The sequence below is a fragment of the Hippocampus comes genome, unplaced genomic scaffold, assembly GCF_001891065.2.
Source record: "Hippocampus comes isolate QL1 unplaced genomic scaffold, H_comes_QL1_v1.1 scaffold74, whole genome shotgun sequence".
Classification (NCBI taxonomy): Eukaryota; Metazoa; Chordata; class Actinopteri; order Syngnathiformes; family Syngnathidae; genus Hippocampus; species Hippocampus comes.
Window position 1 is genome coordinate 124,670 of NW_017804812.1, and position 21,618 is coordinate 146,287.

At 47.1% G+C, this 21,618-nt stretch overlaps 1 protein-coding gene across 1 annotated transcript; it reads right to left on the minus strand.

The window, feature by feature from the left end:
• Window positions 1–15,412: 15,412 nt before the first annotated feature.
• Window positions 15,413–21,183, minus strand: meox1 (mesenchyme homeobox 1). The gene is made up of 3 exons (XM_019864224.1): window positions 20,449–21,183; window positions 18,265–18,437; window positions 15,413–15,868 (listed from the first exon to the last, which is right to left on the minus strand). The coding sequence occupies exons 1-3, from the start codon at window positions 20,942–20,944 to the stop codon at window positions 15,746–15,748; spliced, it is 792 nt and encodes a 263-aa protein (XP_019719783.1). The 5' UTR covers window positions 20,945–21,183; the 3' UTR covers window positions 15,413–15,745.
• Window positions 21,184–21,618: the final 435 nt, after the last annotated feature.

Below are 21,618 nucleotides of genomic sequence, written 5' to 3' on the forward strand. Positions count from 1 at the left end.
ATTACAATCTTCATCGATTCAAAATAAAAAAACCACCGGACGGCACCGAAGAGTAAAACTTGCACCGTAGCAAATCCAATGTGAAAATAACCCCGGTTCAAAGGGGTGTGCACACTTGTGCAACCACATTATCCGAGTTGTTTATTTGTACCTCTTACAAAAAAAAAAAGTTCTAAGTCAGACGAGTGGAGAAAGTTTTAAAAATGTTACACAACTAATTTCACACAACCATGGGACGCAAAAAGGGGGTGTGCAGACTTTTTATGTCCACTGTGTAAAAATCATTTTTGCTTTGACATATTTCTATGGAAAATGCCTTTATGATATGCCTTCAAATGCACGTCACTAATTCAAGTCTCGCACTGACTCTGTTCAAAATGTCCTTGGAGGCCCCTTTGCGGACAACCGCATGTTAACAAATGCGTGCCGAAGTTCTCTCAAGCCTCCTTCAGCATCCAGCTGAGCTCACCGTTTGTCTAAGAGGGCCAAAAGTTAACGTCTGCCCTGTCAAATTTTACGTATGTGGGCCGCAGACCTCACGCCTCTAAAGACTGTGTTTTAGTGCTGCGCAGACTTTTAGGACCATTTGGTGAGGCGCGTTTTCTTCATTGTGTGCATTTGCCTTTCAAAAGTGTGCGGCATCGCACTCGGCCAAGACGTTTTTATTGTGGCGCGAATGATAAAAATATATGTCGGAGTATTACGTACCTGTCTACATGTGTTGCTTCACTATTTGTGTACAATGTTTTGCATATGTTTTTTGTTCAGCATGAGGCTAATTGCTAAATGGAATTAAACAAGCCAGCACTATGTGGTTGTTTTAATACACAATGTGTAATTGTCTTTGTTTTATGTTTATTTTGACGCCCCCCCCCCCAATGTTTTAAGGCATGTGATGACAGTCCCCCCTCCGCTCCCCCCTTAAAAATGAATTAACCTGTGACGCTGAGCTCCGACACTGTGGATGTAACGTACAAAATCTTTGGGCCGGGCGGCGGGGAGGTGTGCGCTGAAGGATGGGGAGTGGAGCACATGTGCCGACATTAAGGGGTGACATGGTGAGAGGCTGTGGGAGCACCGCGCCACTGTCGCTGGACATGATTGACGCTAATGTTTATCTAACGGGGTGTGTGTGTGTGTGTGTGTGTGTGTGTGTGTGTGTGTGTGTGTGTGTGTGTGTGTGTGTGTGTGTGTGTGTGTGTACCACGGGATAAAAGCTACTACACTCACCACAGTTTAAAAATCTGTTTTGAACACAGTAATTGCATCACAAAGCAGGTCTAGGTTTTAGGTCTGAAGTTGTTTTTAGGTCTTGACCGAGGACGTTGATGGTTAAGTCTAAGTTGATGTTTAGCTGTAGGATTTAGGTCTAGATTTAGCGGTAAACCTATGTACATAACTTAGGGGTCCCTCAAGGTCCAGGACTAGAGGTATCTTCAATTCGGGTGAGGTCTGAGGTTTAGACCGGCAGTAGCTCTACAGTATGTTTCGGGCTAATAGGTCAAGGTTTAAGTCTATGTCTACGTTTAAGGTCTCAAGGTTTGGGAAGAGTCGAGCAGAGGTTTTGTTGCGGTGCGAGGCGTGAGTCAGAAGCAGCTGCCGCGAGCTTCCACATGAGTGTGCGTGAAACCGAAGATCTCGTTTCAGCTCCTGATGCGATGTAAACGATGTGTGCTCCCGGTGTGTGCGCATTGTTCCACGGGCGCTCGTGGATGTTTGAGGCCAGATGATCACGTCCTGTCAGTCTGCAGCCTCCCCCACAAAACCAAAGGCGCCCCCCCCCCCGCCCCACCTCACCCCACCCCTCAGGGGACGCCGTTGGAAAAGCGCTCTGACGCTCTTCCTCTCCTGCGCGTTCTTGCCTTCGTGAGACACAAATTCCCACTTCCTGTCAAACTTCCAGCCCTGCTTTTTCCTGTCAAAATTCCACAGCCATTAAACTTTCCTGGCAAGCGTTCAGAAAAGAGTTTGCGATGAGGAAGGGGGGCGGTGGGTGTGTAGAGAGGGTGACGGGGGGGCTGTGGGGGGGTGCTTGGGTTCCACCAACCCACCTTCGACCTCCTTGTCTTCTCTCCTCTGGAGATCTCACATCCTGCTGGCCACCTTCAATAAATATCTGACTTCATTCTTGTTTTCGCTGCCGATCGGGTTTCTTCAAAAAGTTCTTTTCAGAGTGTGTCCAGACAAGACGTCTGCCCCCCCCCCTCCCCTCCAACCATACGAACCCCCACTTTCCTTCAACACCACCGCTGTCCCTTTTTTTCCCCCCTCCTGGCTGGGTCTCGATGAAGAGAGCACGGTGGGGATTTAATCCGAGGCAAAAATCCAAAGCGACTGTGAATTTTGTGGGGCTCTGCAACCATTTATGCAACACCACCAAGTCCCATGCGAGGCCAGGAGGAGGAGGTGCTACTGTGCTGGAGCAAGTCCTCCTCTCTAGGTGAACGTTTGGATCTGGGTCTTGATCTCGGTTTAGGGTTAAGCCAAGGACCAGATTTCATCATTGAAATGTGTAATTCTTTTTGAAGCTTAAATTTTAGTCCAAGCCCACATTTGGGTCTTGGTTTGGATGTAGTCTTGGGCTAGTACTATGTTTACATCCAAATTGAGGTCTCGGTTTGGTGCACGTCTAGTTTTATGTAAGAGTTGAAGTCTTGGTTTGGGTGAATGTTTCGGACTGGTATACCAATGACTTTAAGTCTAAGTTAAGGTGGAGCGATCACTCCAGATTTAGATTACTGCTCATTCTACCATCATGTTTGAGTCTATGTTCAGGTTTAGATCAAAATCTTGGTATCATTCTAGTCTTAGGTCTTGATTTTGGTCAAGGTCTAGTTTAGATGTACGAAGAGGCATAGGACTGTGCATGGATTATGTCTCAGTTTGGTGTCCATTTTATCTGAGTCCAAATTTTGGTTTTGGGTCTATATTAAGGTCTAAGGCTAGGGCTAGACTTGGTTCAGGTTTAGAACTGGTCTAGCTATAGTTGTTGTGTTAAATAGATGTCCAGTTTTAGTCCTTAGTTTTTGTTCAGTTCTAGTCTAGAACTAGGTTTAGATCGAAGGCAAGGTTTAGGTTTGAGTCTAGGTCTAGTACTAGGTATAAGGTGATAGTTTAGTGCTGGTCTTTCCCGAGGCATGGATCTCAGTCAAGATTTGGTCTTGACGCAGACTACGGTCTCGGACGTTTTAGGTGTGTATCTAGGGTTGGGTCTAGGACTGTACAGGATTAGGTCAAGGTTAGAGCTTTACTCATGTATTCTTTTTGCAAAGTGTTTAATTGCAGACAGAGACTGACGTGTTAACGTGGGGTGGAAAAAAAAGGGGCACGACTTTGGGGTGCGTTGGGGGGGGTGTGTTAGCACGGGGCTCAGGTGCTAAGAATCTCACTTTCCTAAACTAACCTCATCATGGAGCTCTTTTGGTGTTGAGCCGCGAGTCCCCCCCCCCCTCCCCCCATCACCTTTCTGGAACTTTGCTCTTTTGAAGCATCTCAAATGCCCAGGGAGGTTTGCGGCCCAAACCAGCTGCTCACACTTGTAAAGGTGTGTTTGTGCGCGAGTGTGCTTAGCCCCTGACCCAAACCGGCCCAAATGAGAACAATCTGTCCAGGCTGGATGCTGAAGCGGGAGCGTGGGAGGCCTCCAGAGTTCCAGCGCTCGTCAAAGCATAGCAGGAGTGACAGCAGTCGGACCAGCCAGGTCCAGACACCTGCGATGGAAGCTCTCTTTCATTGGAGGGGGCGAAAGGGGGTTTGGACCTGAGCAGATCCACGCCGGGCTGTGAACAGGCACGTTGTAATAACTCAGGGACTGGGGGTGAGGGTGGGGGGTCAGTGGGCGTAAGCCGATAGCCTGGCAGGAATTAGTTGACTTGCTGAGACTTCCCGTTCAGACAAAAGGCAGCGCGCAATGCGATCGGTGTTCCCGTTCTTGGGGTTTGCGTGAACAGAGCGCTCGAGGATGATCGAGCGGGGGGGCCGCATCGCAGAGTGTGAGCTTATGAGCGCTGGTGACGATGACGAAGTCCAGAGAGTGAGGGAGGAGGGGTGGGAGGGTGTTTGTGGTCACGGGGGGGCGTCCCAGGTGAGTTGCCCTGAGGTGCCGACAGCCTGTTCTGCCCTCTGCGGGGACGGCATCGCGGAATCAGATACGGATTCTTGGTGCCCCACCAGCTGGTGCCCGCCTATGGGCTTTTTTTTTCCTCTCCTTTTGATGCAGGGTGAAGTCAGTGTGCTAATCAGGCAGCCCGACAGCGGCAAGCGCGGCCATGAAATGTGGCCTCAAGTAGCACATTTTTGGGGTCTCAACCACAGCAAAGGCGCCAGCTTCCTGTTGGGTCTGATCCAGCCTCAAGTGGAAGCTCCTCGTCTCACTTTAACATAGTTCCTTGGAAGCAAGGAAGCCACAAGATGACGTCAAAGCATTACTTTTTTTGAGACAGGCCTTTTGACTACAAAGTCGAGAGCAAGCGGGGAGGGCTGTCCGAGGGTAGTATTTAGGACAAAAAGCCACGTTGTAAGATCCGAGAGAGGATGCAGCGGTTGACTGCTTTACGATGAAAACTGTTATGTTTGGTGGCGTTTTCCACGGCTGACATGACTCGACGTTAAACGGGCCTCCAGGAGCTGTCGACAGCACACTTCCTCCGCGGCTATGTTGTCTTTGGTTCCCTCCGGGCGGAGCGAGGCGCTGTCTGCGGCGCGGCGGGTCAACGGGGATCCGTATCCACAGATGGTCGGCACTAATGGCTCGCATCGCGATTGCCGGGGGGGGGGGCAGAGAGAGGAGGAGGGGCTGGGGGGGCAAACCCTGTCCAGGGTAAACAGTCAAACAAACACCAAAGTGACCACGCGCTTGTTTTGGTTGGAGCCTCCTCCTGCTGACTGGCATAACAAAGCGATGGGCTTTTGAGGCTCCCATCAGATGACACAATTTGTCTACTTGTCCGGTGGTGCTTTCCCACGCCAAAACAAACAAGGGAGCAAAAAAATTAACTTTTAAATGTTTCTATTCAAAAAGTGTGCCTGACCACCCATAAGGTGCGAAATTAATCTTGTCTGCGAGCAAGCCCTTCTCAATTTGTCACAAATGACGTCAGTTTTAAGATATTCATGTCAAAATGTTCAGTGAGGGAACCTTAAAGAAAGTGAATTTAGGGATTTGTTTCTTCACTACAGAACACACATTGAAAGATAAGTGCTGAAAACATACAAAGAAAGAGAACTCGTGAATGTAGCATACAACTTTTCACCATTTCAGTTTTCCTGTATTTATCTGGCCGTGACTAAAACCGGGTCTTGCGACGCAGTTGAGGTCTGGCAGGAGTCCCCTCTATCCCACTTGATACAGTAAAATATAATAGTAAGAATACAGTCTTAATTCACATTACTGTTATTGCGACGTTTGTATAGCTAGCTAGCTAGAACCACACCGCTTAAATCAAGCCTTGATAGCCGGGGGTTTTTCGACTGGCAATGGTGCTGTTGAGTGCCTCGTTGTCACGGCGTCGAGAAGGCCCCACGGCGACCCGCTATGCAATATTCTAGCCACCGGAGGTTTTAAGAGGACACATTTGTGAGGCTTCGACATGTCGTAATTTACAAAACACTGGTTTTCACTTGACATGGACTTTAAATATCCAGCCCCTCAGATTACAAAATCGCCCCGGCTATTTTTATTCTAATTGTTATGGCATGTTTTGAACAGAAGCGAAAGGAAAATGCGGCTAAGCTTTTTCCAGGCAACATAAAATGACGTGGAGGGCAGGATCATGCCGGCAGACCCTGAATTTGGAGTCTGTGATTTAGTATTGTTCGGTTTTGTAGTATTATTGAATAGAAATATAGAGGTGGTAAACATTCTCTCTCTCTCTCCCTCTCGGGGAGTGCGTGATTTAATTCCCAGTGCAATCATTGGGTGTGGATGTTAGCAGCGTCACACAATGGCCTAAGACGCATATTGTTACATTCGGACCCATTGTAAACCACCCCAATGGTGGAATTACCTTCCGCGCTCTCTGACCAGTAATTCCTTCTCTCTACCTTCACTCACCTCCCCCCTCGTCTCCCTCCTTCCCACTTCCCATCCCACCGCCTGCTATTTTCCTCACTTTACTTCCAGACAATTAAGAGCACGCAAGCCAAACGTCTGTCCAGGAACAGACACAAAGGGTAGACGCTGCACGGCTATCGTCTTGCCCTTTGTCCAACAAAAACCTGGCGGTCCTCAGCCTCGGCAAAATCCACATCCGACCTGACAAACAATGTCGCGGCGGGATCAAACTGAATCCGAGCCAAGCGGGGAGGGGGCGCGGGGGGGGGAGGCTCTCCCGCCAACTCGCTAACACGCAAACTATCCACGGAGCACACACATGCGTCTGGAACGCCGTCTCTCACTTGCCGGGGAGACTGAGGTGTCACAGGAAGTCGGAGCGCGATTCCAGCGCAGCTGGCTGACGGCTGCTCTCGGAGGACTTAATCCTCGGGGTTTTAACCGGGATTTAGGCCCTCGTAGAAACAAACGCTTCCGGCTTGATAGAGATGTAGAAAATAGGACTCGAATGGAAATTTGCGACATACTGCGATTCTAATGTCCCTCCTGCTCTGATCCTGAGATGAAACACTTTTTCCACACTTTGTTGTTCACGTATTGATCACAAGATATACCGTTCGGACTGGATACAGCTGGTCGGTGTGCATGCGTGGCGGCCATGTTGGTTAGGGCAACGTTCCCACCAAAGGCAATGGAAAGCGTGGACATTAGTACATCTACATTACCGTAAAATGTTCAGTAACAGCTGCATCGTCTCAATGCTTTCTGGGCGGTCAGTTGCGGCCGTTTGTACGTGGATTTTAAGCAATATTTGGTCAAATTGGTTCGCTGTAAGATATTCCAAATCAAATGACAAATGAATTCATTTGTATTGGCTTTTTATATCAAATGTAGGGACGGGGGGGTATCGATGTAGACATCGGTATCGGGCCGAAACCAGCCTTATTTTGAGGTATCACATACTCCTGGATGTTGCCGAGACCAGCCACCGATACTTAAGCCTTTTTGCCTGACTGCTGCGGTTTGAAAAATCTACGAATCATCATCTGCACCAGGAAGAAAGGTCTTTGTTCACAATTTGTTTGTCATTGTGAGCAATTAAATTTTCTGTGTCAAAAGTATGAGAGGTATTCGTAGTCTGGAGCTGGAAGAGTACTGCTGTCGGTCTGAAAAAAAGTGGCATCTAACATCCCAATCAAATGGATTCATGACTAAAAAGGAGAAGAAAAGTTTCCTTTCTTATGGTTACATTCGGCCAATCACAATCATTTTTTTGGCGTACCAAAGAAACAAATTTAGAAGCGGGGTTAGCAAAATGAGATTCCCGGGTTGTTTTGTGTACACCGCCGCACATGGAAGCGACGTAATGTGTTTTTACTCTTTGCGGGTGTGAAGGATGCTGACCTCATTCCCGCCCGTCTCGTCGTCCTCCTCCGGCTCGAGGCCGATACTGACAGCTCGGCTATTGTTCCAGCGAGTGCGTGGGCTCGCGGGGCTCCCATGTGTTAGAAATCATCCGCCCACGTGCTGCAGCCGACGGGGGCCCGAGACCATGAAACCGTATACCGACTAAGGGAGAGCGGGAGTGAGAGAGAAAGAGTCTGTGGGCCGCAGGACGGGGTTCTGATGAAAGACAGTGTGACTGCAGAGAAAAATAACAAACGCCAGGCACCCGCACGCACTCCAACGTCACGCGAGAGGCTTTGCGAAGGCCTCGCGGGGCTCGGTTGCTGGATAGGCGGACGGACGCGAAGATGGAGGTAGGTCGGACGCGGCCACTCTGGTCCTCCCAAGGCTGCTTTGGATGGAAGCCAGGCCGAGCGATGGTGCGCCATTATTAAAAAAAAAAAAAAGGAAACAGAGGGTCTGCGTGCTTTCAAGTGCGTGACTGCATGTCCGTTTATTGAAGTCAGCTGCGACGCTGGTGAGGTATTAGTCCCAAATACTGCCAATTACCAGAGGTGGCAAAAGTACTCAGACTTTGTTGTTAACCAGATGCACGCAGATAGTGATGTAAAAAAAAAAAAAAAAAAAAAAAGCGGCTGGTAAAAGTTGAAGTAGTGACTTAACTCCTTTAGTTCAATAAAAGTGACTGTACGCTGTGAGCAACGCGGTGGATAGTCGTGCTGAAAGATTTTTTTTTTTTTAAATAATTGAAAAAAAATTGAGATTCCCCTCATTTAAAATGCAATTTTTTTAAACACAAGCAATAAATTAATTTGTATCACTGTCAAAAAAAAAAAAAATTCATCATCCAGAAATATGAAAGAGAGAGAAAATAAGGCACTGACCGACCGAAAAAAAGCATCATTAAATCCAAAATTATTGCACAGAAAAGTCAAACAAAATTTGTACTTCAAAACAAGTTTTTAAATCAAACAGGCGTTTTCAATTCAGCGTTCCCCCATTCTGTTCGACATTGCTCCTAGCAGTAACTTTGACGGCAATATTTTATCATTTTGTGACTCCTCCAACTATTAAAGAAGAAAAACAAGACAAGAAAACACACTTGACAAATCCAAACATTGGCTGAATTCATCTTGACCAAAGGAAAAAAAAAAAAAAAAATCAGTCGTGCCGTCGTTGCTACCGCTCTCCTCCTTCGAGGTCTCCGACAAGCCCATTTTGACAAAGTCAGGAGTTCGAAAGCACAGACATCTGTTTTCAAGTGCACGCAGTCAAAAGTAAATAGTCCCAAAAATAAACAACTAAAGGACAGATACCTGGAAAAATCGAGCTAACTTCCCCGCGCTGCCAAATATTTCGAAACGTGGTCAAGCATCCCAATGGAAGAAGCTGGCGCGAGTCCACGTGCCTCAAAAGTGCAGCCATGAAAATATGCTTGAGTACATTATAAAAGTCTTGCCTCACTGTTCCCATGACTAAAGTGTGTTTACTGTGCCCCAAAGCCCGCCAGCACATTTTCACCTCAAACAAAAAAAAAAAAAAGTAAACCTTTACTTATTTTACTTTTTTTTTTTTTTGACAGCATGACCTCATGCAGCCTTGGATCTTGCTCCTCTTTTTTTTCATGACACCTATACTGCAATAGCTTGCCATCTCTGGGCCCAAAAAGTTTCTATTGGGGGGTAGCCCGGAAGCGCATTAAACTGCATTTCATGGTAACGTTAAAAAAAAAAAAAGGTTAATTCATAATTAACTCTGACTGGTGACATCATACGTGAACAAAACGTCAAGGAAAATGACGTGGTGGTGCTTTACTGCGCTGCTGTTGAACGGCATGTGAAAACCGACGCGTGACACAGTCGAACTGCATGCCGAGACTATGAAGCAAAAAAAAAAAGGGGGGGGCAGGGGGGGGGAAATGCTAACAACTCACAGTTATTCTATCCAATTATCATCAATGCGATTTATGACAATTTGCTGCTTGTGAGTGTGGACTTGAAATAATCAACTCATACCAACTTGGTGTCACGGGGAAACTTGCAACCACTTATCGTTTTGAAGCTCCACATACACAAAGAGAGAAAACACGCGAGGAATAGAGGAGAGTGAATATTTGAGAGGATATTGGCAATGACAACTTTATTTATTGACTGCACTCGTACATTTCCGTGATTGATACTCTCCACGCTACGCTTTTTGGCCAGAGGTAATGTACCAGTCCAAAGTCTAATTTGGTGTATTTTTCCTGCTTTAAAAAAAAAAAAAAAAAATGTCCTGAATTGCAGATGAACCCTTTTGAGGACAGCGGTTACTACAGTGGACAGCTTATCATGTGATCAGGTTACAGGGTGCGTGAAAGGGTTCAAACTTCAATCATCAACTTGCTGAAAAATTGATGGAATTATTTGCCAAAAAAAAAATGGCGGTCAAAGCAGACGATTTTTTACAGCGCCAGACATCCACATCATCCGCAAAAGCAAACAACTCTGATGACATCATCTGCCGAAAGGCTTTTTCAAAGATCTTCGAGTCATGAGTGAGGCAGTGTAACGGACGGAAATGATTCAGCGCACTCGCTTACCTTTGCGGTTGGCCGATTCATCCATCACAGCGATTCAAGGCCTACTCAAATCTATGTAAACCAACTATTTTCACTCATTTTTGTCTGAATAAAAAAAACATACAGACTTCCAATCTTGTGGTGCCAAAATACCCCCAGAGGGAGCGAAAGTTGTTATACAGGATTTCTCAAAACAGTTCGAGAGTTGATAGATTTGTTTTAAATTGTTTTCAAGACAAAAGTTTGTTTATAATCCATATTGATTTGTAAAAAAATAAATAAATGAAGAACTTTTTCATGCACCCTGTAACCTGATAACATGATAAACAGTCCACTGTAGTCGTCGCCAATGATCGGCCGCAGCGCCACAGTTTAGTCGTTCTTGTCCGCCGATGTTTGCGTTCATCCCCTCATGTTATCTGGTGTCACAATATAATCGCCCCCCAAAAAAAAAAAATGGTTTGTCAACCAGACGGAAGTGTGGACAGTAAAGCAATTCTTTGCGCTCGGGATTCCTCCACTCTGCTATCTAAACAGGCCGGCCTTGATCGGCGGTCCTGGTGGAGGTGATGGCATGGAGTTGCAAAGCACTCATCCATCAACCGCCGGCTCCCAGAGTGCACTTGGGACTACTGGGGATTGCCATCATAAAAGTGTCACGGCTGCCTTAGAGAGGCCTCGGACAACTAAAGACCAACGCGGCCTCTTTACTGGAGGCTGACTGCGTGAAAGAAAACATTCCTGCGTGTTCCTGCGGTGCGAGAGATGTGTTGGGAGATGTCTGTCATAAGAAGGACGCGGGGAAAAAGTCTCAAGGACCCATTGCTTGAAATTGAACAGGAAGTCGGCCATGTTGCTTTGAAGAAGCCATTTTGGGTGAGTTACAGGGATCAAACTTGGATTACAAATTTCGAAAAATCTCGACGTTGCCGGGACAACAGTTTCACCGATCATCACGAAATTTGGTGGGTGTGTCTATCGTGAGAAAAGTCTCAAGAACGAAACGAAATTTCACAGCATGTCGGCCATTTTGGTTGGACAGACTCCTCGAAATTCTGTTCGACTGTGACCAATTATGCACTTAACAGCTGGGCGATGCTAAAAACACATATTTCATTTTAGTGATTGCAAAAAATTTGGCCATGGCGCATGTGAATATTTCGTCGGCGGATACTAAGCAGCAACAAGTTGCCAGCGTCTGCGCTTCCTGCCGAACAAGGCCTTCAGTGTTTTCGCACGGTGATGGAGTGGCCGACCGCGTGATGCTTCGCAGAGTCGAACCGTCGGTGGAACTTCCGGGGGCGTCGGGTCAGGATCAGCGAACGCTGGCGCAAGGGGGATCGGGGGGGATGGGGGTTGGGAGCGACATCCAAAAAGCAGCATTTGGCAGGAAGTCTCTTATAATTTAAGGTTTCAGCTCCTCGGCTTTGACCGATTGCGCCGCGGAAAGTGGAGTATTTATTCCTCCTGAGGGACTCGCCAATCACCAGAGACGAGAGAGCGGGGTGAGGGGCTGGAGGTAAGGGGGGTGGGGGGCAGGCGGACGGTGGGATCCTTCTTCAAGGGTCCTCTCACCAGGCCTGATGTTGCCCGCAGGTACTCAGAAACACATGAGCCACAAAAGACGCTCGCTCACTTGCAAGACACACGCAAACACATGCTCCTGATCTGCTTCCTTCGACTCAACGGCCATCTTGGGAGGATGTGCACGGGACACGCCAGACACTAACTGGTCCCCAGCAACTCCCGTCACGCCGGAACTTTACTGGGTTCTGTCCAACACGTGTGAGAGGATCAGAGCACACACGCAAGACAATGAGAAATGGAGAGTGAAAAAAAATATAAAAATCGGGTTTGCTAACTCACCAGTGAGTCAAATTGATACACATTTTCAATCGGGACAGGTTGGAAACGTCTTTGGCCACAAATTAAATTTGAAGTCGCCTTCCAGAGCTTTCCAAAAACTCCCGCTGCCAAAAGAGCAAATCTGACGGAGCGCAACATGTTGTGAAGTAATTCATCATTTGTTCCAGTAATTTTTAATCCTTTCAAATTTCCAGCGACCTTTGACAGATTGTCATGAAAGCGACTCGCTCGGCATGAATCATTCATCGCTGGAAACATTTTCAAATGGAAAAGTGTGCAGCGGCGGCGGCGGCGGCTCTCCCGACCGCAACATGCGTTTGCTGCCACAAACGAAACACTTTCAGCGGTCTGCTCACAAGCAATTAAGGTGACGGGAGAGGATGAGTTCCCGATTGAATCCGGTGATTCAAAACGGAATCATAATGGGAGGGTAACGAAAAAAAATAACCGGGAGGGCCTTACACCGCTACAGACTTGGACGATACTGTCAAACTAATCTTATGTTGGCCACTCGTGAACATCGATAGTGTTTGTGAGTTTGACCTGCTGACCTTGTTCAAAAACGCACACTAAAAATCCTTCGGGCACCGTTTTCCATCGTGGGAATTCACAGGAGGTGACACAGAAAGCCTACTAGGGCAGGATTGCGATATTCCTGAGTCAGTTTGACCCAGGACAGGTTGAATGATTCAAAAGCACCAAGGACGGGGGGGAAAAAAAAACAACAACCTTGTAATAAACATTCCCTATACTTTATGATGACTTCATTGTTCAGCATTAAGATCAATATTTTGACTTGGCAGTCGGTTCTATTTAATCAGCCAGTGAGCAAGTGACTTTACCGTGGGTCAACTTAAACAAGTAACATAATAGGAGGGGAGCACCGTTTCATTACGAAGGTTTCACAAAAACGACAAGAATGTTCCTTGGGGGTCCCTGTTTAACTATACAAACGCGAAAGAAATAGAATCGAAACCCCCACCTAATAAATCAATTCATACCTTCTTGTTAACTCCATTATTCACCATTTCAATCAATATTTAAACATGATTACCACTAATGACTTTACCATGGGTCCGTTTGACCGACAACTTAACAGGAGGCTTCGGCCAAAGCTGATCACGCAGGGGCTCATTTTCATCCAAATGAGGTCATTAGAAACGAGCCCAAACTGAAGCTATAAGATAATATTTGGCCTTTTCCCGCAGCGAAATGGAAAGGGGAAACCAGCGTTAGGCGGCAATCACACAAACCGCCAAACTCCGACTAATCCATTAATTTGGCCGCGCTGCGCCTTTAAGAGGAGCCTCCGTGGCGCAAGAACAACATTCCAACCTCATTAGTTTACGCTGCTGATATTAATACTATGATTACAATTGGACATGGTTTATTTGGACTACTATTAGCCCTAATACAATAATAGAGCCTGAAAGAGGTTCAGATGTGGTGGTGGAGGGGGCGGCGGGGGCGGCACAGGATCCACTTGGAGTCACTCCACCCCCAGCAGCTGCAGCAGAGGGGGCTTGCGCAGGTCAGGCGTACAGTAACACTTGACCTCTACTGTTTGAGTGTGTGCGTACATCCCCCCTCCCACTCCCGCCCCCCCAACCCAACCAACCCCGCTCCAACACGATCCCTGCAGACAGAGCCAAAGGGCAGTAACCTCCAAAGGCTTTGTTTGGTGGTCCGCGGGGCGAGCATAAGCCCGTCATTGTAAGAATGCGTTGCTCCAACGCTTGTTTTCTTTGGGAAGCAGGAAATTGGATGACTGGCTACCTGCTACAACAACATCCTGTACTTGAGAAGCCGTCCCCTCGCCCATACCCACCTATTATTTCCCTTTTCCATCATACGCGAATGCTCAGCCAAAGAGATCCTTTTTTTTTTTTTTTTTTTTTTTACATTCTCCCTGTGTCTCGGCGCCCCCCCCAAAAAACGTATCCCCACCCACCTCCCTTGTGCGTGGGTTTGTCTAGTTTCACTCAGGTTGAGATCAAATTGGCCTCATCCAGATGCTTCCGTACAAAAGAGTGTGTGGCGGCCAAATGCTTTTAACTTTGGCAGTCCGACGACGCCCTTGCAGGTTAATGTTCAATTGTGAGCTGCCTGGAATGACACTGATGCTATCGTCTGCACACACACACGCACGCACACACGTTTTTATTTGATGTCTTCATGTAAGTATTATTTCTAAATATCGATGTCATATCTACCTTTCAGGACAGGAAGTACCAACACCCTCCAGGAGAGGCCACAAATGCCCACTACGCAATGTACTTGACACGCGCGCACACACACACACACACACACACACACACACACACACACACACACACACACACACACACACACACTTTATATATTTTAGTGTAAACATGAGGTGAAGAAAAACCTTTGATTGCCAGCTAAAGACCAATAGAATTCTCTGACAAATACTCTTGTTGGCAAATCCACGATAAAAGACAACATGAAACAAAACTAGATGCCGTTTTTGGCAGAAACCGCAGGGAAGCCACCGCTTCCAACCATCTCGCTGCCAAGGACGGAGAAAAATGTTTTCAATCATCTACCTAAGCTATCTTTCAAAGCGTTCGAAAACCCGCAGCCTCCTTGGAGAGGTCAGGAGTTCCCGCCACAACCTGAAACACACACACACATTTCTCACTATAGGGTGTAGTGTCAGGTGTGAGTAATGCACGTTGCAGCGCGAAAACATTCGCCGGGATTAGGACACATTACAGTCAGGGTGCGAGCGGCTTGATGAGGAGTCATTCTGAGAGGATTGCGTGACATCACTAATGCTAATGACACCATCACGAGAAGGGATTTACTCAGCGTTACGTGTTGGATGGGCGGCCGAGGTCCCTATTAGGTGGGATAAGATCCCGTGACCCCCACCCAGGAAGACGTCCCTGTTGCTCCCCACCTGGGATAACACGAACACAGGATGTCCATAAGGTACAGATCGACTATTTAAGATGGACAAACAACGTTCGGCAAGCTTTTTGTGCGTGTTTTTTTTAACCGATAACTAATGGAGTTTGCATTGAAAAACATTATTATTATTCAGTATGTGTACACTTGTGACATTATGGTTTTGGTGGTCAGATTTTTTTTTTTTTTTCAAATGTAAAAATCAGGCTAAGGCTTCAATAAATCGGGAAACTAATACAGTCCATTTCGGTTTGCTTGCGCGGTTTTGCCAGTTTTATATTGGAGGATTTATTCTTGTTACAAAAAAAAGGGGGGGGGGCGCAACATCTGTTTTTATACTGTATATTAAAAAAAAGGAAAATATATGCGCAAAAAAATATTTGTTTTATTATTTTTATTCAACAGATTTTTTTTTTTGAAATGTAAAAATCAGGCTTAGGCTTCAATAAATTGGGAAACTAATACAGTCCATTTCGGTTTGCTTGCGTGGTTTTGCCAGTTTTATATTGGAGGATTTATTCTTGTTACAAAAAAAGGGGGGGGTGCAACATCTGTTTTTATACTGTATATAAGAAAAAAAAAGGAAAATATAAGCGCAAAAAAATATTTGTTTTATTATTTTTATTCAAGAAAAGTGAGTCTCTGCAGCTGGTTGCAGTCTCGTGACAAAAATGGTGATGACATCCACTCTTACACATCCAGGAGGCCTCTCACAATATTTAAGATGGATGGATCACAAACAAAACAGAGATCAGGGTGGACATCAATCAACTATGTACATTGGAAAAGCACACCACACTGCTGTCTTCTTTTCCTGGGAATGTGAAAAAAAAAAAATAAAAAAATCGTCTTTGGAATTGTTGGATTTCCTCGCAGAGGGGCCGGACTGAAGCGGCGTTCTGTCTTGGCGCTCGCTCTGTCGCTTCTCAGTCGGAGCTGGGCGAGGCGGCCGAGTCCATGTCGTCGTTCTCCAGGTCGTTGGGCGATGACGACTGTCCGCCTTTCACCCGCTTCCACTTCATCCGCCGGTTTTGGAACCAAACTTTCACCTGGAGGAAAGACACAAATTACGGAGTGCACCAACTTTGGTGGTTTTTTTTTTGTTTTTTTTTTAGCGGGGAGGACAAAAAAAAATGGAGGAAGTAAGGTTGTGTGATGCCCTGGCATGTGGGTAAGGAGAGCCACACTCGCAGGAAAATACAAAAGATGACCCGCAAGGTGCCCACGCGCTCACACCGAACAAGCTCGCTAACCTGACTTGAGCGGCTGATGTCACTGAGTAGGCCACACCCCTTAAAGGCACACAACGCTACAGTACACTTGATAAAACTAATTTAAAGCATCCTATTGTTGTTTTCATAAAATACAAGGCTAGTTTTCTTTTTAATGTTATGATTGCAGCCTTTCCCTATTTTTTTTCCCCCGACTGCTGCGACAAAAAAAAAAAAAAAAAAAAATTAAAACCGTATTTAATACATTAGTAATTCTGTTAATTCTCAGCAGAGTAAATAGAGAATACGAAAGCAACTCTTTTGTCGATTATTTTGTGTCACCGTATGATGGAATCAGCTCAACTTTTTGCTCAGTTTTGACTTTTTTTTTTTTGGAATCAGCTCAGCTTTTTGCTCAGTTTTGACTTTTTTTTTTTCTCCAAATGTACAACAAAGGAAAAGCCTAAAAGCCCCTTCGCTCCGTCATCATTCGGGCTGTATATCCGCAGATCCATATCATCTCGTCAACTGACACAGGAGAGCAGTTCTCTCCTCTTCCTGACTTGTCGACAGGAAATACTTGGACACCGAGAAGAGCAGCGAACAGCAGGAAGTTTGGCACAACGGACCTCAACAAATATGCAATGAGCGGATGATGACACTCAAGCGCTTGTTGCTTCCACTCAGGCAGGAGTTGGCCTGTTAGTGGTTTGTTTGTTTGTTTGTTTGTTTGTTTGTTTGTTTTTTTTGAAGACAAAATAGCATCTGGAAAACGTAAAGATACCACAATCAATAACTTTGGCCTGAGCGCGAAAACAGCGAGTAGGTGAGTATCTATCAATAAAATGTGCGCAAATTTGCAAATCTTGGGGAGGGAAGTTGGGGGGGGGCATTTTCAGTGTAATACAAATGTCGTCATTTTTGGGGGGGAAACTAGAATCCGATCACCCTTTTTAGTTGGTTTTTTTTTCGTTCCCCATTTTGGTTCAAGTTTGTAGAAGTTGGACATGGACGCTTCCTCATCCGACGCGTTCCAACATCCTGATCCCCCTTTCTTCTGTCCTCCATGACGACTGATGGAAAGGACATCACAACATCAACGAGGATGGAACGCGGCCGCCGTCGCGTTCCAACAGTCTGGGAATTCCATTTGGAGAAGCAGACGGCCGCTCCGTGCGGTCACCGTGGCACCGCCGCCTCATTAGCCAGGACACCGGACTTTTTAATATAGCCGGCCGCATGCGCACGTGCTGGCCCGGTTTGATGGCGCCCCCTTGCCCGCCTCCCCCTCACTAAAAGCTCACGTCATGCGGAGAGAAGAACCGCAAGAGTCCGTGCACAGGAAAACATCTGCTCATTGTAATTTGGACGGCCGGGCGACGCCAACGGCTTCGCATGACGGAAGGAGTGGGGGGGATGAGGTTTTATTGTCCGCATTTGAGAAAGTCACACGTAGTCAGATTACTTTGGGGATAGTTGGTCAAACTTCATTTTGGGTTGTGCTGTTAGCAGCGCTTACGTTTTCATCGATTAGCGCAGATACAATTTGTCATTTCACTTATTTATTTTAAGAATGAGAAACACTGAGTCACTAAAACAAAAAGAATAAACTCTTTATGCCTCAAAAAAAAAAAAAAAAAAAACGGTTCAGCGATGACAGTTTTCCAAAACGTTTTCGGTAATTTTCCTTCCTTTGCATGTTCTATTTTATCTTGTATAAATCATTTTGTTGACCCTTGCGGGCGACCCGGTGACCCAGTGTTTAGCGCGTCGACATAACAGTGCAGTTACCAGGTTCAATTCCAGCTCTGGCCTCGCTGTGTGGAGTTTGCATGTTCTGCGTGGGTTTTCTCCGGGTACTCCGGTTTCCTCCCATATTCCCAAAACATGCATGGCAGGCTGATTGAACACTCTAAATTGTCCCTCAATGTGAGCGTGTTCGTCTTGTGTGCCATACGTTTGGCTGGCAACAAGTTCAGAGCGTCTCCCTCCTAATGCCCGAAGATGGCTGGCATAGGCTCCATTCTTCGTTGCATATGTGCCGATAAGAGGCGGGGCTTGACGGGGTGGCATTTGACGACAAGTCTGCATGCGAGCTTGTGCCGTGAGCTGTGGCCCACAGCAGCTTATTGAGTGCTCCCATTTGGGTTTTACCGTTCTTCAACTGTGGCTCTCCTTTCCCCACATGTGAAGGGCATGCAGTTCTTGCCAACATATCGTTTACGGTCTCCTACCTGTCTCTCCGTGAGGTCCAGGTTGACGGCGATCTCGTAGCGGCGCAGCCTGGTCAGGTAGTTGTGGTGGGTGAACTCGGCCTCCAGTTCCCTTAGCTGCTCCTTGGTGAAGGCCGTGCGCTCCTTCCGGGCTTTGCAGTTGGCGTCCGCCTTGCACACCGACTCTGGGGTGTCTGGGCGAGGATCGCAGGAGAAACGCATTTGGCGGGGGGTGTTTTGCACAAGAAAATACCTCCGGTAAAGGGTTAAAAAGATAAACAAATACATTTGATGATGCCCACAAACTTTAAGGGTCAGGCCGCGGTACTTTTAAGACCGCCGTGAATCACACACAGCGGGTCGGCATTTGGCTAATTTGTCCATTTGGCCGTGCAGCCACACAGGGACCGACTTAGCGGAGGAATGCGGCGGAACATCGTTAAAGCCGCCAACAAAAGAACAAAGATGAGGATGTGTCCTGGTCGGAGCGGTTCTTTACGCAAGTGTGCGTATGTGTGTGCGAGTACTCCGGGTCAGGAGACCTCCGCATTAACTCATCTCTACCTGACAACACATCCATCAGGAAATCTCCACAGGGGGTTGGCATTTTTCAACAATGTCGAAAAAAAAAAGAAAGCAGACCTCCTACAAGGCCAAACGATCTTAATTCTGGTGCCTTGGTCTATTTTGGTGGAGCTTTCAAACAAATAACGTAATAGTCATTCTTTGCAATTTGACGCCGATCGTGTCAGGGCCAGGTGTGCTGAAAATTTAAGTATGTTCTTGTAATAGTGACAAACTATTACATTACATTACATAATAAAATTTTGCATGAGTTTCCTCTGGAAAGATCTCCTGAAATTCCTCTGTAAAGAATTTGACTTCTGCCTCGTATAATAAAATTTTGCATGAGTTTCCTCTGGAAAGATGCGACAATGTTCTCGTGAGGTACTCAAAAACTACAACTTTGTGGCAAAAAAAATTTCAAACATGATTCCCCAGAAAGCATCTTTGAAACAAATATGCAGACGTAGAAGTGTTTTTTTAAAGGCCTGCCCCCACCCACCCCCAAAAAACCTAACTTTTATTCTCAAGAAAAAAAAAAAAAAAGAAAAACCTTTTTCCTGAAAATACATTAAAAAAACCTCTTGTCCAAGAAAAATAAAATTATATATATAAAATAAAATGTTGATTTTATTTCTTTACAAAACAACATTCTCTCTCCAAATGTAATGGATCCTTTCTGTGCCCCCCCACACCCCTCAAAAGAAACTAGTTTGTAATTTTTTTTCAGAAGACTGCATTTTAAACTGTTAACCAGAAGCGCTTCGGTCAAGATCGGCAAAGTCAAAACAAATGACTGGCGGCGGAATATTACGAACGACAACAAAGGCTGATGTCATCGTATTTGACTTTCCGACTGCTCTAATTCGACAATGTTTAGCTTTGCCAGAACGTGAACTTCTGCAAATCCAGATGTGCATAAATACACGTGTGGATGCAGATGGTGCACTTCAAAAAAAAAAAAAAAAAAAGTCACACTTAAGTTCAGGTGTCAGTGCTAATAGCGTTCAGGTCGGCTGGCAGCGTCCTTGCGGGAATGCGCGCATGAACACCTGGCGGGACCTTGTGACACCCCCACCCCCAATAAAGATCCCGCACAGCCAGATGCCGTAAAAAGCAAGCGGGCAGCGGAGGCGGGAGGCAAAGTGCTTGTGTGGAGGCCGCAAATCGTCTTCGGACGAAATGACAGGAGTCCAATTAACATCAGGTGACAGCCATGGGCATGCATATAATCAACGTCACCGATTCCTTCTGCAGTCGTAATTGACCAAAATCTGGTACACTTTAATAATTTGGAAAAAAAAAACACACACAAGCTGTCATTATTGTGACACTGAGGAAAAATGGTGCAAACTGTTTTTGTTTTTGATACTATTCAAGGTCAGTTTTAACTCATTCCTTTGAGAAATAGCACTTCTCCCATCTCCGCATTTGAACCGGAATGTTGATATTAACTCATGAGAAAATAATATAAATGTTGAATGCGATAAAAATTCAAATCCCCACAAGATGTTGCAAGAAAGTTGAGGGAAGAACTTATTTGGAAGCTTCCTCCACATGGACGCCTCAATATGAAGATTAAAAGTTGACCATTATTTGGGTTGAATGCGCCGGGGGAGTTCCAGGAGCACATCATCTCACCTGTGCCATCTCTCTTCCTCTTGCCGCCGCTCTTCTTGTCGGAGTCGCCCGACGCCACGCTCTGGGGCGAATATTCCCCCTCGGGGCACCCGGGTAAGGCGCCCGGCAGCCGCTCGGCCCCCACACTGTCCGGCTCGGGCCCCACGCCGACGCCCTCCCCCACGGCGGCGGAGGCGACCGCGGGCGGGCAGGCCTCGGGGGCCCGACCCCGCGCCTCGCAAGGGTTGAAGTGCCAGTCGGGCCTCTGATAGGCGCCCTGGCTGTCCGGGTAGAGTCTGTCGTCGCGGGGGTAGGCGGCGGCGTGCGGCAGCAGGCAGGAACCCGAGAAATCCGCGTAGGCCAGAAACTCGGGCTTCTGGTGCAGGGAGAAAGGGGCCTGCTGGTAGGGCGACTGCAGGTTGGCGCCCGGGACGCCCGAGTGTGGGTTCCGCATGCACCCCCAGATGGGGCTGCTGGGGTGGGCGCTCCTCATGCAGCTGCTCGCCGGCTGGTCCATGGTGGCGCTTGGAAACCGATAATCGATGAAGATCCTCTTGACGGCGTGAGGACGCAACGCCTCGGTGACCCCCGTCGTCGCTCGCGCTCCTGCGGGGTCCTGGCGCGCTCGCCGGGACTGTGGATGCTGGCTGGCCTGATCGAGAGCTGGATGCTTCGACTGCTGAGCTGAGGCGCTGCGGCCGCCTCTTTTCACAAGTCTGGTGAGGCCTCCTTGATGGTGAGCCCTCCTCCTCGAGGTAGGAAAGCACGGCGGGTTTATGGTGGATGGGGGGGAGGGAACGCGACACCCCGGAGGCGGAGTCTGTAGGCCCCCGGCCACCACATGTTGGAGTAGCTGGCCTGCCGCATCCACTATTAATCACAGGGGAAATTTTATATGCACATCTAATAGCCTTTCCAGACGCAGCCATTTTAAAAGGGACATTGTCTGCCGGCGAGAACGCAGCCACCCACATGGGAGCAGCGCAGCCGACTCCTTTCCAGCTCGGCGACAGCCCCACTGAAGTTGCTTTTTGACACCCAGATGCTGCGCTGGGTGTTTCGATCACGCCCAAATCCACCTGGCGGCATTCCCTTTTCCTTTTCCCACATTGTTGACATGCGCAATTTGGAATTTCAGGGCTGCGATTCAACAATACAAGTGGGATGTCGGCTCAGGGGGGAAAGGAAAGT

Excerpts from the sequence above, each read along its gene's own strand:
- meox1 (XM_019864224.1), bottom strand. The coding sequence starts at position 20,944 with ATGGACCAGCCGGCGAGCAGCTGCATGAGGAGCGCCCACCCCAGCAGC. Across the intron at positions 18,438-20,448 it reads GAGGAAGAGAGATGGCACAG|ACACCCCAGAGTCGGTGTGC; the intron begins GTGAGATGATGT and ends ATCCTCGCCCAG. Across the intron at positions 15,869-18,264 it reads TGGACCTCACGGAGAGACAG|GTGAAAGTTTGGTTCCAAAA; the intron begins GTAGGAGACCGT and ends TCTTTCCTCCAG.